Source organism: Paralichthys olivaceus, chromosome 18 (assembly GCF_024713975.1).
Source record: "Paralichthys olivaceus isolate ysfri-2021 chromosome 18, ASM2471397v2, whole genome shotgun sequence".
In the NCBI taxonomy this organism is placed as follows: Eukaryota; Metazoa; Chordata; class Actinopteri; order Pleuronectiformes; family Paralichthyidae; genus Paralichthys; species Paralichthys olivaceus.
In genome coordinates, this window is record NC_091110.1 from 16,641,372 (window position 1) to 16,656,690 (window position 15,319).

At 39.8% G+C, this 15,319-nt stretch overlaps 1 protein-coding gene across 4 annotated transcripts in view; it reads left to right on the forward strand.

Moving 5' to 3' along the window:
- Window positions 1-15,319, forward strand: part of cntfr (ciliary neurotrophic factor receptor) — a 198,614-nt gene that overhangs the window by 117,294 nt on the left and 66,001 nt on the right. For all 4 annotated transcript variants that reach the window (XM_069513854.1, XM_020104218.2, XM_020104217.2 and 1 more), the window contains one exon: window positions 5,091-5,324. In XM_069513854.1, the coding sequence (XP_069369955.1) occupies window positions 5,091-5,324 (234 nt within the window). The remainder of the gene's footprint in view (window positions 1-5,090; window positions 5,325-15,319) is intronic.

Genomic DNA, 15,319 nt, shown 5'->3' on the forward strand with positions numbered 1-15,319 from the left:
TTAGGCATACAAATGCGATTCACTGATAAATGTTCTAGTGAGTTACAGCCCGGCTGGAAAGCGACACGGTCAGATACGCACATGCCAATGAATCCACAAGCAGGGCTACACACACACACACACACACACACACACACACACACACACACACACACATGCGATTTACTACATGTTGTCACAGAGGAACACACATGCACATTCACTCTGAAACATTCATGCAAGCATGTTCAGATGCACAAACACAGAGAATATAACATTTTTGAGATAGTAAATCATGCCTGAACTGAACTTCAATTTCATTTCACGCCGCGGCCGTGGACCTGAATCATAACTTATAGCTAGTTCCTCGTAGACACACACTTTAAAAAAACACACACACACACATATGCACGGCTGAGTGAAGTCAGGGATGCAGAATGATGGAGTCGCCCACTTGCACATGTGAGGGGCCACTATTCTGTAAATTGAAATGCAAGCATGCACACACAGTGTCACACAGCTGGTTCTCCATAATCTAAATTCATCAGTACTCTATTCAAGAGGGTGTTGTGTGTGTTTTATGGGTTGTGTGCTTGCTACATGCATCTATAGTTGTTGTGTATGTTGTTGAATGTGTATGTGTGCACACATTCTTTTTTTTGCCAATTTAGAAGATCTTAAACCATAAGAACGTAAAACACTTTTTGCTATTGGTTCTTTGAAATAACCCACATGCAATAGTTTGTAAAAAACCTTTTAGAAAGTCAGTTCCGAACGATGCATATGGCTGCTGTAAAAAACAATTCTTTTGAGGTTTTAGTCGGTATTATGAGGAGGAGGAAATTTAATCTCACTACAAAAATCAAGGATGACTCACTTTTTGGAACCAAACTGAATCTTCTTACTGTCCAGGTGCCAAAATCCAGATGAGTGAAATGCTAATGACGTTCACACAGGTTGTGATTATAGTAACTAGGCTCCATATTGCAGATGCTGATGCCACAATTTTCATGCATTTCACTCATTTTCTTATAAGGTATTTTAAGATATGTCCCTGTTGTATTATATGTTATCTCCAAGGTTGACATAAATGGCTTTCATATATATAAAGCAGCTTTCCCTTTTTTCCCCATGTTCCCTAAAATCCTAAATTTAGTGTTCAATGTGTCCGTGCATGTAAAGAGATCTAGAGCTGTATGAAATGTTTGCTTGGGCTGGTTTTTTGAAGCATGGACGTATGTGTCGTTTAGCCTGTTAACGCTAAATCTCAGGCGCTGCCTCAAATAATTCAAAGCCTTTCATTCACACCACTAAGCCTTGAGCTGACATCTTCCTCCAATGTCGATGTCCTCACTTCATCAGCAGACATTTGATGATGCTGCAGAGGGAAGGTATAACAGGGTCCTGCGCGACGGCACTCGATGTTTGAACAAGTCGTCCTAGTAGCTGTTTAATCAGCTCATCAAACAGTGGAGCTACTTGTGCTCATGAAAATAATCTCTGATACTCAGCTAATGATATTTTGACCTTAATGAATCTCTCTGGTTGAATTACAGTTAATCAAGGTGAACAGGATGAGATGTAAATGACACACTGTCATTGAAGCAGACAACACAATACAAATTATCTGTCTCCATTTCCTTCTTTTCACTGGATCTCACAACCTGTCCATTGTTTTGTTTTTTACACACACACACACCATGCACGTGCATGTGAACCTATAGCTACACTGTGTGTGCCAGGTCCTGCAGGTCTTAGCATCGTTGACCTCTCAACATAACATGTTAATGCTAATGCACTGCTCTGGGAAAACATCAGGAGAATGCATGAGAACTACAATATTCTCAGCGCCCTGTGGAATTCTGCTATAAATAAAAAAGTTCAACTTTGCCTTAATGGCAAGAAACGAGTTGCGTCTTCCCAGTAACCCCTCGAGCTCCCTGTCATTGCTCCACATTGTAAGACAACTGCACAAACTGTACCCAGCTTGTTCCAACAAACACTGAAGAACATGAAAATAGCCTTATACCCCGAACAAGTAAGAAATTAAAACAAATTTACACTTCTTTGAGTTTCAGACAAGAACATGTGTATTTTTCCAAACCTTGAAACTGCAAATTAAATTTTAAATTAGTTTTTTTAGGTTAGTTTGATGTAATTATAAATAACCGGGCAAATTCCTCATAAAATACACAAAAGTATTTTACATTTCCAAAGCAGGCACTCTTATGTTTGACCTCATTGAACTCCAATTGATTCACATGAGATAAAAACCTTTTTTCATCCGCATGCAGTGCCCTTGATTCTATTTTTTGTTTTTCACCTCGTGTTTTTAATCATTATTTTAGTATCAATAAAACTTGACTTATTTATTGCAGCACACAAAACCTAATAACTGGAGGTTTTTGAACTGCTTTGCCTCCAGGAGGGTCAAAGACTTTATTCCTGAGGGAGCCAATGATCTGGCATCAACATATACAAGTTGAATACTGAGTAAATACTGTAAAAGCTAAGCTTTTTGAAGGACATTGATGGTTTAAATCTAATTGGTACAAAATAATGTTGTAGAGCTTCTTACAGCGACCTGTCTATTACCAAAAGATCAATAGCACTTGAGCTGAATGTCATTATGGTTATTAGGCCCGCTTGTCTGTATGTTGATGAAGCACAAGGACATTATGCAGGGCAGGGCGAGGGCCTTTGCATATGTGTTAGTGAGTACATGAGTGTACTCACAAGTGTTTCCACTGATACCATTACGAGCATTGTGTGTGGCCTGTGTGCAGAGTATTCATTATCAGTGATGTATGCTGGATTCTGAGGGAGCGGGTTCAAGGTGAGAGGGAGAGGAGCAGAGAGGGAGGATGAGACAAGGGAATCAGACAGTGAGAATAATGGCGATGTCCCACTAGATGACTTTTAATTCTGATATGTCCACTCGCCAACAAATTAAGGAACATGCCAAGATCTGAGGCAAAATGGTCTTTAATCAACACCACTCCCAATGTGTGACCTATTCAAAGACACAATTCAAGAAGTCTCACCGACACGTCGCCTCCCAGACTAGAATCGTAGGGGCAATTTTAGCTAATCAGCACGCAGGACAGGTTGAAAAGACATTCTAGAAAGTAGGAATTTTGAACACTGCACCTGGGTGGGGCAACCTTTTTACCACCATTGAACCAGCAGAAATGCATTAGGACATTCCCTAAATGCAGTGGCACCATCAACTTAGATTGTTCAAATAGAGCCCAGACAGTGGAGGAGGAGGAGAGTAAGAAGTTTGGTTTTTAGAAATACGAGAAAAGAGCAGAACTTTTACCGTTAGGGATGGCAGGGAAAGAAGCAAAGGTTAGAGAGATGAATGGATATTGAAAAGGACAGAGGTAGAAAGAGATTGATGTAACCTGAGAGGATAAGAACAATGGGAAGTGGCAGGAGAGATGAGGTCAAGGATTCAAGGACTTGAGGACATTCACAAGAAAAATCCACAAAAAGGTAATTTCAGCATAATATTTTATGGGGCACACCCCTTAGCATTTTATGAAACATTTTAGACTTGTAAATATTCTTTTCTGATGACATCGGTTAGAGGAGGATTAAGATTTTACTCTCATACTTGGATAACAGCTTAAAAGGGACTGGGCAGAGCCTTTTCTAATGGTATTAAATTTTAGATGATATGCTCTCTCACTTTGATAAAAAAGTAGATTTAATAAGACTGTACAGCATATCCTGTAGAATTATAATTTTTCTAGAAACCACATCAAAGTTCAGACTATACAATAGCAAGGGAAAGTATGTCATCTCTTCTCTCCCCACATTTAGTCGCCACAGAAAGCACGAGAGGCACCAAGCACATCATCAAAGCTAACATCAAAGTCAAACTGTATGGGTTTTTTTCCCCGCTAAGATGCGAATAACTTTTTATGTAAATAAAGTCACACATCTGCTCAAAGTAACTTGACAGAGAAGGAGATCAAACGAACATTGCATTTCTTGCCACTGACATGCACATGCACGCATATTATTTGGACTCAGAGAAAAGTGGCAAACACGGAGATGATGGGGACGGACGGGTCGGAAAAGAACAGCGATAAAAGGAAAGAGAAGAAGAGATGGCGTGTGTGAGGACAAGCGAGGGCTGGCGAGGTTAAAAGGGATTGAGCGACAGACAGAGCAGGACAGAGAGAACAAACAGTGTCAGGTTAATGTTAATGGGGACAGGGATCTTGTCCTATTAAATATAGATGGCTCTGTTATGGGGCATGAAATATACATGAAACACTAGGTTCACTAGGTGACATCTGTATCGGCTGCGTTTTAGAGGCACGTCTGAAGAAATGGAGAGCAGGAAGAGCGCTCCGGCGAAAAACAGCAAGTTGAGAGACACTGTGGTGAAATTGAAATGAGGGAGGGGAAAGGCAGACAAAAATAGAGACGAGGATCTGGACAGCATTGGATCCCACATCAGAAAGGGGCTTCTCCTAAGATGGGGATCAATATTTTATTGTTGTATCTTGTTGTGCTGTTGATCCTTTTAAGTGTTAATCTGAGATCTTGTTGACAGATCCTGTGCAACAAAGCAGGGCGACTAACCTCCGTGTCCTGGATAAAATCCTTGATACAAGGATAGAGGCAACACAGAAAACACAAGTAGCATCTTCCTGTACAGTGCCTCCTCTTAAGGTTTTGGAGGAGTGATTTATTGTTTGTTTCTTTTGCCATTCTTCATTCATATATAAATGATTTCCATCATCTAAAAACATTGGTCCATCACTGTCAATATAAATCAGTGACTAAGCGATAGGCAGAGCTGTACTAAAATAAATAACAAAAAATGATGTATTCAGTTCAATATGCCAGTTAAAAACTGTTCCTAATAAATTATATTCGCTCAAGTTGCTTGTGGCTGTTTCTTGTTGATCGCTTCAACTTTCCCAGAAAAAGCAGGAATGTCCCCAATTTTCTGTGCTTTTTTTTTTTTACCCCTTTTTTTCCAGTTGCTAAGAGCCAATGCGTACAAATCAGAGTGATTTCACCATGCACATATTTGACTTGTTATTCGTTGATGTTTCTGACCGTTAGTCCTTGCCTCTGTGTGCTTTCAGTTGCCAGGAACCAGTATGAGCGAATGGGCAGCGATGTTACCATGCAGTGCGGCTCCCTGGACAATGATGCGTCAGTGTCATGGAAGGTGAACGGGACAGATGTGAAGGCCCAGCACCATCTAGAAGGTCCCAGACTGAGCCTGACCCAAGTGAACCTGGGCCACAACGGACTCTACAGCTGCTTTCAGAACCCGCACGGCGAGAGGCGTGACACCATTTTCCTCCACATCGGCAGTAAGTTCCCAGGCAATCGCCGACCAAATATCACATCTAATAAGACAGGATGAATCTGCAAATGAATCTTTAATAATCCCAAAGGCGAACTGGGCCATTGCTGCAGTGCAGAGTGAGAGGAAAAGACAGAATGAAAAAATTATGTAATTGCACTTCACTTTTATTTCAGTTCAATCTTATGTGTTTGCACAAAAGCAAAAACTAAATATGGATCATTTACAATAATCATGCTCATGGGTCTGTTATATCCGTCCTGCAGAATGTTGCACTAGCTGCGAAGGGAGTTCAAGGGTTGCTCAGTTTTGACGTAGTTCTGGCATTGACTTAAAACGATGCTGCACCATGCAATTTGCTGGCAAACTAGTAATTACAGGATCTCAACGCATTAAATTCTGTTGGCCTGCGAATCATCTCATACATCATTTCAATACAAACCAGCAATTGTGCTGTCCGCTCATGTCAAGTCAGCATACGGCTAATGTGATTACTGTGACCAAAAACATCTGAACCCGCAGCATCGGAGGCTGAAATGTAGCTGCTTGGATTTAGTTTTACACCGACTGTCTTTCCTCAGCAGGGTGACAACCAATTATTACTCTTCTGTGGCTCTGCTGTTTATCACGTTCTGCTTTCGTCCTGTTGACCTTCTGCTGAACTTTTTTCCCCATACTCACACCACTCAACTCTTGTTGTGGTCACTTTCTTATTTTTAAATGTTATGTTTTATGGTGGATCTGATCAACAGATTAATGCTGTCACTCTAAGTGTGTCAATGGTGACATATGGTTATATCTCCCAACAGGTACATCTGTAAAGTGGAGGTGTCTATTTATTTAAATAAGAATTTAATTGGACACTGTTTTTCATGAGAAAGATGCAAGTTTAGAATCAGAAGAGATTTGAAAATCACCTATAAACAGTAATGTTCTGTACTGGTACAAGCTTGTTTTATGTTGATACAGGAATTTCTGCTAGTTAGCTTTTACATAAACCCGTAAATGTTAAGGTGCCATCTATGGAAAAATGCTGTTGATGAGATGAAAGTTTTTCTTAATTGTTTACCGCCTGTGGTCATATTCATGCATAAAAAACAAGAGCAACTGTGGAATTACTGCTTAAATATATATACTTAGATATAAACTACTTTGGTGAATTTACATGTAAAAATGCCTGTTGGTAGTATCTTCACAGTTGTGGGTTTTTGTGCCAGATTTCCCAAATGAGTCACTGTGGGTGAAACCAAACACTCACAATCACCGAGTTGTTGAATGACACGGAGGCTGTTTTGCAGGTTGTTGATTGCAGCTGAAGTTTGTAGAAGCTAACAGCACCGTAATCTGCCGTGTGTTAAAAGAAGCCACATCGAGGAATGGGATCTAAGCAATTACAGTCGTTCTATTACTGCCACAATAGAGCTGAATACATTTACACATCATTTCAAGGGCTGACGTTATGACTTTGTGTTACAGACCTTGTAATATTAATGCACTTAATTTGCACAAGTTCATTTTCTTGTTGCTTGGATAATAAAAAACCTTTAGGTAAATGACAATTTTAATAGTAAGTTATAATATTTGAAAGGGTGTTTCATTTAAATTTTAAATGCGAATATAAAACTTAAATTGTTATGGTAACCAGCCACTGCCAGCTGACAAGCTCTCGTGATTAGTTGCTAAAATGACATTCGGTCATTTTGCTGTTAGTGCTGTGCATTTTAATAATCATACAAAAGCTAAATGAGTGTCAATTTAACAGCATGTCACGGTGGCCTGTGAGTTGGCAATGGCCTCCTTTGAGATCCATTATTCTGATGGTGAAGGTTTTATTCACTGGGCCTGTGCATAATAATGGTGTTAAGGTGGGATGGAGTTGTAAATGACAAGAGCCCCTGATGGTAATTGGACTGAAAACACCTTTGGTAAATGTGATATTTAGCTCAATCTCCATTCATCCATGTGCCAACTTTTAAAAACAGCAGAGTTAAAACCAAATTAACAAGAGAGCTGGAAATCCTTATCTTTATTGAAGATTTTCTCTTGGATATTATTTATTTAATACCAAATTCTTACTAGGGCGGAAGGCAAAACAAAATTATAAAGGTTATCGATAATTAACATGAAAAATGTCTTATTTTTTAATGGAGTTAACATTTTATATTCATCGTGTGAAAACACTCAATAAACAGAAAAAACATTATACAAATCTCACATTTAGTTTTTGGAAAATGCAGAAAAAATAAATCAATGTATATATTAAACCTTTGCTATATTGAATTGGATAAATGATATTGCAGTAATTCTTAATATTGTTTTATTATCCAGCCTTGACTCTTATATTCTTCGTGTAATAATTAAAATATTATTACATTAACTAATAGGCTACTTACTCGAAAACTATCAAAAAAGTGTTGAAGTGTGTCTGGTTTTAATTTTATTTAATTTACGTCTACTTATACCTCAGATTTATAATGACAACTGCATCTGAACAGTTGGAACATAAGTTTTCCCTGTTTAAATGCATCCGTCACTGCAGTAATGCCCCATGATTGATGTTGCACATCTATTATTCTACTCAACATTGATATAATGTTTTGTTTTTGCCTTTAAAAACACTGGGAGTTAATCGAGCATTCTCTCTGCTGGCCAGTGTTTCCTCACAAATAAGTAATCACTTTCTATCACCCTCCACATGAGTCTGTTAGCACAATGACGAACAGGCAATATCTCGAAATTAAATTCCCACGGAGTTATACTGAAGCTGTTATTTGATTGTCGCAGGTAAAATTTGATATTTCTTTGTTATCGGTCGTGGCCGATCACTTCAGTATGATGCCAAAAGTGACAAGTTTTGATGTATGGGGAGAAGTTATCACCCCCCTCGCTCTGAAAAACACGATGACGTAGCAACTCAGGTCAAAATCAAAGAAATAAATGAAGGTCCTGTTACTTTACCTGTACTGAGTTAATATATTATTACAGTCAATTACATAATGAAAATCTGGCCAGTGCATAACCTTATCGTTTAAACAGAAAACCCCACCTCCAGTCTATGATCTCATCAACTTCTCCTCAGAACCAATAGAAAGCAAAGCGCATCACCTCATCACCTATCAAGATTTCCTCCCAGGCTCCTGGTGGACGTAACATTTCCATGCAAACGTTTGATGAATGAGACTGTACGTGAGTGTGACAGTTTGGTTAATCATATCGGCAATGATGAATTACCGAATGCTGAAATAATACTGAATTAATGAGGGTTTTATGTTTGGTGGATTGTGTCAGCAGGGTGAGTGATGCAATGCACAAACAGAAAAGACCACAATGTGTGTGTGTGTGTGTGCGCTAAGATTGAGATAGAGAAGTGTATGCTGCTTGTGTGTGTGCGTGTGTTGCTGTTACCTGTGGTGCATCATAATGACACTTTGGTGGTCTCACGTTGTGTGGTGTGTGTGTGCAGGAGAGCGTACATGGCGTAACTATTCATCAGGGGTGAATTACAAGTTTGTGGGAACAATACCCCAGTGGAGAAGCCTGGCAGTGAATATAATTACCCTGATAACAGTTGGTGATTTTATGACATGTTCGGGACTCACACGCTCGGGCCACGTCGAGTTTAATTCTGCATTTCAAACAAAAATCACACCTGTGCCACACTGGGGGTGTGGGGAGCACCTGACGGCTGCGTCGCTGATCTGCTGCATCTCACGGGCGTCTCCTCACGCAGGCAGGGCTGCTGCTATGTGAGGTTTCTGGTTTGACTACGATATTTCCTTGAAAGAAAGTACCCTGTGTACTCAACTAAATGCTGCGACACTAAGTTATGAAGCCATGCATCCTCCGGTCCTGCATCTACAATAGAAACCTTATTAAAACAAATCAATTGATTCAATTGACAGAAACGCTGGAGTGCTTTTACTTTGAAAGAGCTACAGGAAGTGTTGCAGTAGACCTTTAAACTGAGGTGAAAGATAATTTTCCCAGAAATCATTGCGATAAATGCTATAATTGTCATCATTTTGAGACCATTTCATACAACTAATATAATGATATCACAGTGTAATCATTCAAGTTCACCCTTTCAAGTTCACAGAGCAATGATCTGTTTTTTCTTTTTTTAGATTCTCTCATTAAACACACTTTTCATATTATTATCTGCACATTTTCCTGACGTTACCTTTCACCTAGGAAAGAAAAGTGTTGTGTGCAGATACAGTGATAATGACATGATGACAGGCTACACTTGTTGTGATTACCATCGTGATGATAGTTTGATTTTATGCAGTGTTTACGACTTGCACCGGGGGCTTGTTATGTTTTGCACAGATAGCGGTGTTATCAGGAGAATAGCACAGAGCCATCTGTCTATGTTTATTAATTTCTCATTCTTTACACCTTGTCTCAGTTTTTCTCAAACTTTGTGATTGTTTCTTGTCTCTCACTTTTTCCCTTCATCTCTTCTTGATAAATATTTTTCTGTATTATTTGAAAATCTGCCTTATTCTGTCTATATTCCTCCGAGCCTTCATACCTCCCCTCCTCAATCACATCAAACTTATAGTTGTCTCTCAGAGTTTGCATCTAGGAGGTGTCCTCGTCTTTGTATGTTTCACCACTAGATCTTTAGATTGTGTCTGTCACATGTATTCAATTAGAGCCTGGCTGCATTTATGTTTTCTTTCTTTCTTTTATACACTAACATGACATCTTAGGAATCATTGACAATTATTTTGTGTTTATTTGCTATAATATATTTTATGAATGTCTTATGGGTAATTTCGTACTTCCTAATATTAATAATAGTTTTTGCATCCACCTTCAAAACTCTGTATCGGTCCCGCTCTATATTCAACACTCTACAAATTCAGATGTGTGCTGGCATGTGCGTGAGTACTTGTGTGTATGTGCTTGCACATGTGTCCACATGTCCGGGTGTTGTAGCCTCACAATGTTTACTGTATAAAAAGTGTCCATCTCCACTATAATCAGACACTCAGGGACACCCACAGAAAGACATCCAGTTCATCACTAAACAACTCGATGACTGTCTGCACAAAGAGAAGTGAAGTACGGGGGTGGAGGGAGAGGAAGGTGCAGACAGTTGGAGAAAAAACAGTGAATGAGTCTGGACAGTAAAAGTTCATTATGGCTTAATAAGCAATAGGTGATAAAGCTCTAAAGCCCTTTGTTGCTGTCACAACAAGGGTGTTATTGCTTGTTTTGTCCATCTTTCCATCTATTGTTGTCTTCACTGGCCGTCAGCTAAACAATTTATAGCATCACAACTGCACCAGACCAGTTATTGTGACTCCTCGCTAACACAACATCTACAGCAGAGGCTCATATATGTAACCCGCCAGTCACCCTGATGACCTGTCACACCATCACCCTGTAAGACATATGGTCTGCTTGTAGACGGCCCGACTGTTCGCTGGTGCAGTAGCTTCAAGTGTAAAATCAATTGCACTTATGTGAGTTTAATGTGGGGGTTACACTTTAACACTTCAGCAGATATTAGATCATTTATTATTTCTAATTCACTGTTTCCATAGTGAAATGATTAGAAAGAAGAGCTTATAAGACATCAGTGGAATCTTTTCTCTGGAGCATTGAAATTACATGCACTTAGTAAACTTGTACTTCACTATGTATTTTTTAATTAAAGTGTGATTCCAGGTGATATCAGACGGACAAATTTTTTACCATATGGCTTCTAAGTTGCATGTGAAAGCCCAAATTAATGAAAATGATGAAAAGCTCTGCAATTTGACAGAGCTGCCAGAAACTAACTGAACGTTAATGTCCGTGCTGACGTTTTAATGTCGGTTTAAATTGAATATATAAACTTGTTGTTTGTGGGAAAGAAAAAAACGTCGGTCTGATGTGGGGGCTTTATTGCTCCCTTGCTCCATATGCATTTTAATGACGTCACATTGGTGCTATTGTGAATAATCTGTTTATATGCTAGTGCAGTCTAAGAGTGTTTTAAGCTGTCACATCTGTTATAGGTTGTCTCTTTATTTGACAGAGACCATGCAGTTTCATGTAAAACAAAATAAGGCCTGCATGGTCCCTGGTTTGGCTAAATGGCCTTAAATCTGGGTTTGAATTTGCCAAACCAACACACAGATTAATTCAACTCACGGTGAACACAACAGGTAATTGTTAAAAGAGTGTGCACGTGTTTATACCTGTGTGCGTGTTCTCCTCCAGCTGTTAGCATCAACTCCTAAACGTGATGATTTGCCGCAGAGCTGTGAAATTGCGATGGCCCCTCCAAACATCAGGACATGCGAATCTAAACGCTCCATCGCTGATCACTCCCCGTCTCTAGAGCCCATTAGCCAGTTACTCAGCCCGTCAGTGTGCCAGCCACTCACTCAGGCTGCCAACTCACACGAGAACAGAACCGTTTCTCTTTCTTTCTTTTTAAATTCTCTCGAAATTCTTGACAGGCAATTCACAGGGCAATCAGGGCACTACAGACAAAGCACTCGCATTACTGTAATGACAAGATTTTAAACAGCTGTAATGAAGGAAAAAAACATTTATATTTTGAGCGAGGGTTGTAATGAATTTATACCATAAATCATCACACATGAGAGGGGGCTTCCAGCTTTGGCACGGAGTCGTTCTTCTAAACAAACCCCAGTCGGAGCCGCTCTCTGATCTCAGCGGTGCCAATATGTAAACTCACTTGTGGTTTAGACTACAAATGATAACTGAAGTCTTAACCACCAGCATTGTCGGTGTGGGTTGGGTCACGAGGCCAAGTCCATTTGGCTCGGTTTAAAGCGTGTGTACACATGTTTGTTTGTGTTCATGTGGTTTGTATGTATAAAGTCTAGAAAAGGAGACGCTCACTGTGGTCACACATGCAACAGAATCTATTCTTCCTTTCTCTCCGTTTGGCTCTCGAATAAGAATAAACATGTATGTTCACTCTGCTAAAGAAGCATCACCAACACTGTGAATAATAACCAAGTAGTTATAACATATTTTATTTAAAAAACCAAAGGCACACATCAGGATAGTTCAGGTTATGTTTTAGCCCCCGTCTGTGATTTTGTCTGCAGGATTACGCAAAAAACTACTGAACCGATTTTAATGAAACATGATGGAGGGACGGGACGTGAGCCAAGAGAGAACCCGTTAAATTTTGGCACAGATCTGGACAAGAGGGCAGACGAAAGGAATTGTTTGTTTTAACAATGTGAGATTTCCCAGGGAATTTATGGATCTTATGGAAATAATCAGGCGTATTTAGTAGACTGACATGTGGAGTGTATGTTTTCATCTGAGTTTGTTTGTGAGTTAGTTCACAGGATTGTGCAAAAAGTACTCATCCGATTTGAATTAGATTTTATGGAGGGGTCGGGGATGACCTCTGAAAGACCTCATTAAATGTTCATGTGGACCTGGATTTTGTTTTCACTTGATTTAACATTTAGATTTCTTTCAATATTTTCAGAGAATAATGATATGTATGAGTTGATGCACTTTTGTGTGGAGCCCTGTAAATTTTCTTTACCCAAGGACATGATTTAAATAACTAAGTTAAAATAATCCATTCCTGATTAATAGGTCAAATCAAATGTCTAAGGCTGCGGAAGATCATGCACACACATGCACGCCGTCAGGCTTGCCGCAGATGACTTGAAGGAGGAGTGAGTTCTCTTGTTAAGTAGATGTGCATCTCTTACCCTCAGGCAACTTTTTTCTCACACACAGACACCAATTGGTGTCTCTTCCCTTTCTCCGGGCAGCTTGTTTGTGTGTAGACCCCACCATTCACACAGACACACACACACACACACACACACACTCACACTCAGGGGACCCGTGCTACATAGCTGGGTAATGGAATTGTCTTGTCTCCTTGCAGACAGATCACAATGGAGGAGGGTGAACGCGTAGAGCTCTGTTTCCTCTGGGACCTCCTGTTTAAACTGGGAAGTATTTGGCCCCACATGCAAGTCCACTGCTGGAGCCACTCAGCCTCCTTTTTAATTACCCCACCCCCCCCACGTCCCAGTCAATCATAATAAATAGAAAAATACTTGCATGGAGGATTTACACGGCTGTGGAATTGAATTCAACCCCGGCCGGTCTCAGGGGTCTTATTTCTGTCAGTGTGAGAAGTGTGCTGGAACGAGAATTTTAAAAATTCATGTGCATGTTTGGAAGGTAACACCTGGAAGAGCGACAAATACAAACCACAGTGTCAGGGAAGTAAATCTTGATGACACCCTGGTGGAAAGAACATTTTTTTAGCTCTGCCACATAATGTTTCAAGAAGGAGAGGTAATCGATTTAGTTTCTCTCTCTCTTTTTTAACGTGGGAAAAGCATCTGCCTAAATATTGATCTCCAGAAAGAACATTTTATCAGATTTGTTTGTTTTAGATAAATTCTCTTTGTGACGATTTGTTCTAAGTCAGCAGTGCCACCAAGTGTTCCTGAGCGAGAGCCTGGGTGAGCTGTACTCTAGCTCACTCTTCTGCAGGAATTAATAAAGCATAAGGTCAGAAAAAAGACTCAATGAGAATTGTAATGCTGAGTTGAAACGGAAACATTCACCAAACTTTTCCAGAGTTTTGCTCAGAAACAGCTTTGATGGGAAAATTCTAAATCGTAAATTGATCTGAAGGAATTTTCCAATTCATATTCCTGATTTTTTCCCCCATTACCGTCTGAATTTAAACATTCAGTTGTGGTTTGCTGCAGTAAACATCTGAATATTCATCTCTGAATATTCATCCCTAGCATCAGTATCTTGCTCCCTCTTCTCCTTTTTTCTCCCTCCAGTTTCTCCTCTTTTCGTTCCGCTCCACATCGCCAATTTCTCACCCTCTCGATTTTTTGCTCTATTTGCAGGACAACAGCATCTCCCATCACTTTATTGTAGCAGACAACCATAACAAATAGGAAAATGGGCCCAGTTTAAAAAGTCAATGGGAAGCCATGAGGGAAATACAGACATATTAAAAAAAAAAGAGAGAAGGATTCACTGTGTGCTTTGGCCTCTGTGTATCCGCTGGGTATCAGCAGTAATCTGGCGAGATGGATTGTTTTCCCTTCACGTCCCTCTCTGTGTTACTGTTTCAAGGAGACGATATGTGGCAAAAAATCACTAAGGCCTCAGGAAAACACTGCTTTTCTTTGCTCCTAATAACATGAAGGTGTTTTGTCCTTACAAAGGTTTAAATGCATCTGTACGTCAGGTGATACACTCCGAGGTTAGGGTGGAAAAAGCAAGACCACAAAACACAAACTCACTTCAACTTATTTTTCTCACCCAGACTACAACTACTTTTTTTTTGTTACTTCCTCATATTTTTTTTGAATTCCGGCCCGATCCTGCGGTTTCTATCTCATTCTGTTTCTCTCACTAATCCTCTTAAAGCCCCTCCTAGTCTCGCCCATATCACCCATTACTCTCTCTTTCTCTCAGTTGCTTGGTGTATAAAAGCCTCTACTCAAAGTCATAAAGTGACTTTACAGCTCCCGCTGTCCTCACCAGGGGTTCACATACTGTGCATCAGGCAATTTTGACCGGGGGGGTGGTTCTTCTCAATGCCATTCAGTTTTTAACTTTTTAAAATGACCTGCAGATCTTTCGTTCCCTGAAAGGGGATGGCATTATCAAGTTATTTAGCGGGATGGGGTTTTGGAAGTTTAAAGAAGAAGTTCAATTGTCCAACAGTGGATTCTAGAGCAACTCGTCCAGATCCAGTAAAAGTTTTCTTGGGAAGAAATAATAGAGAGAAACTAAGTTAGATACAAACCAGGTGGATGCAGAGGTGGACCAGGAGCCTATCACAGAAAACAATGCAGGGTCAGGATCTTTGTTCGGATTTAACCAAACACGTGAGAAAGTGTATGCAGTGATGAGAGAAAGTAAAATAGCTGCTGTGAATTCTCTGCAAGAAAAAATATGAACTCAGCAAGGAACTAAAAGAGGAAAAGACAGAACACAGTGAAATGCCATGTGGGTTTC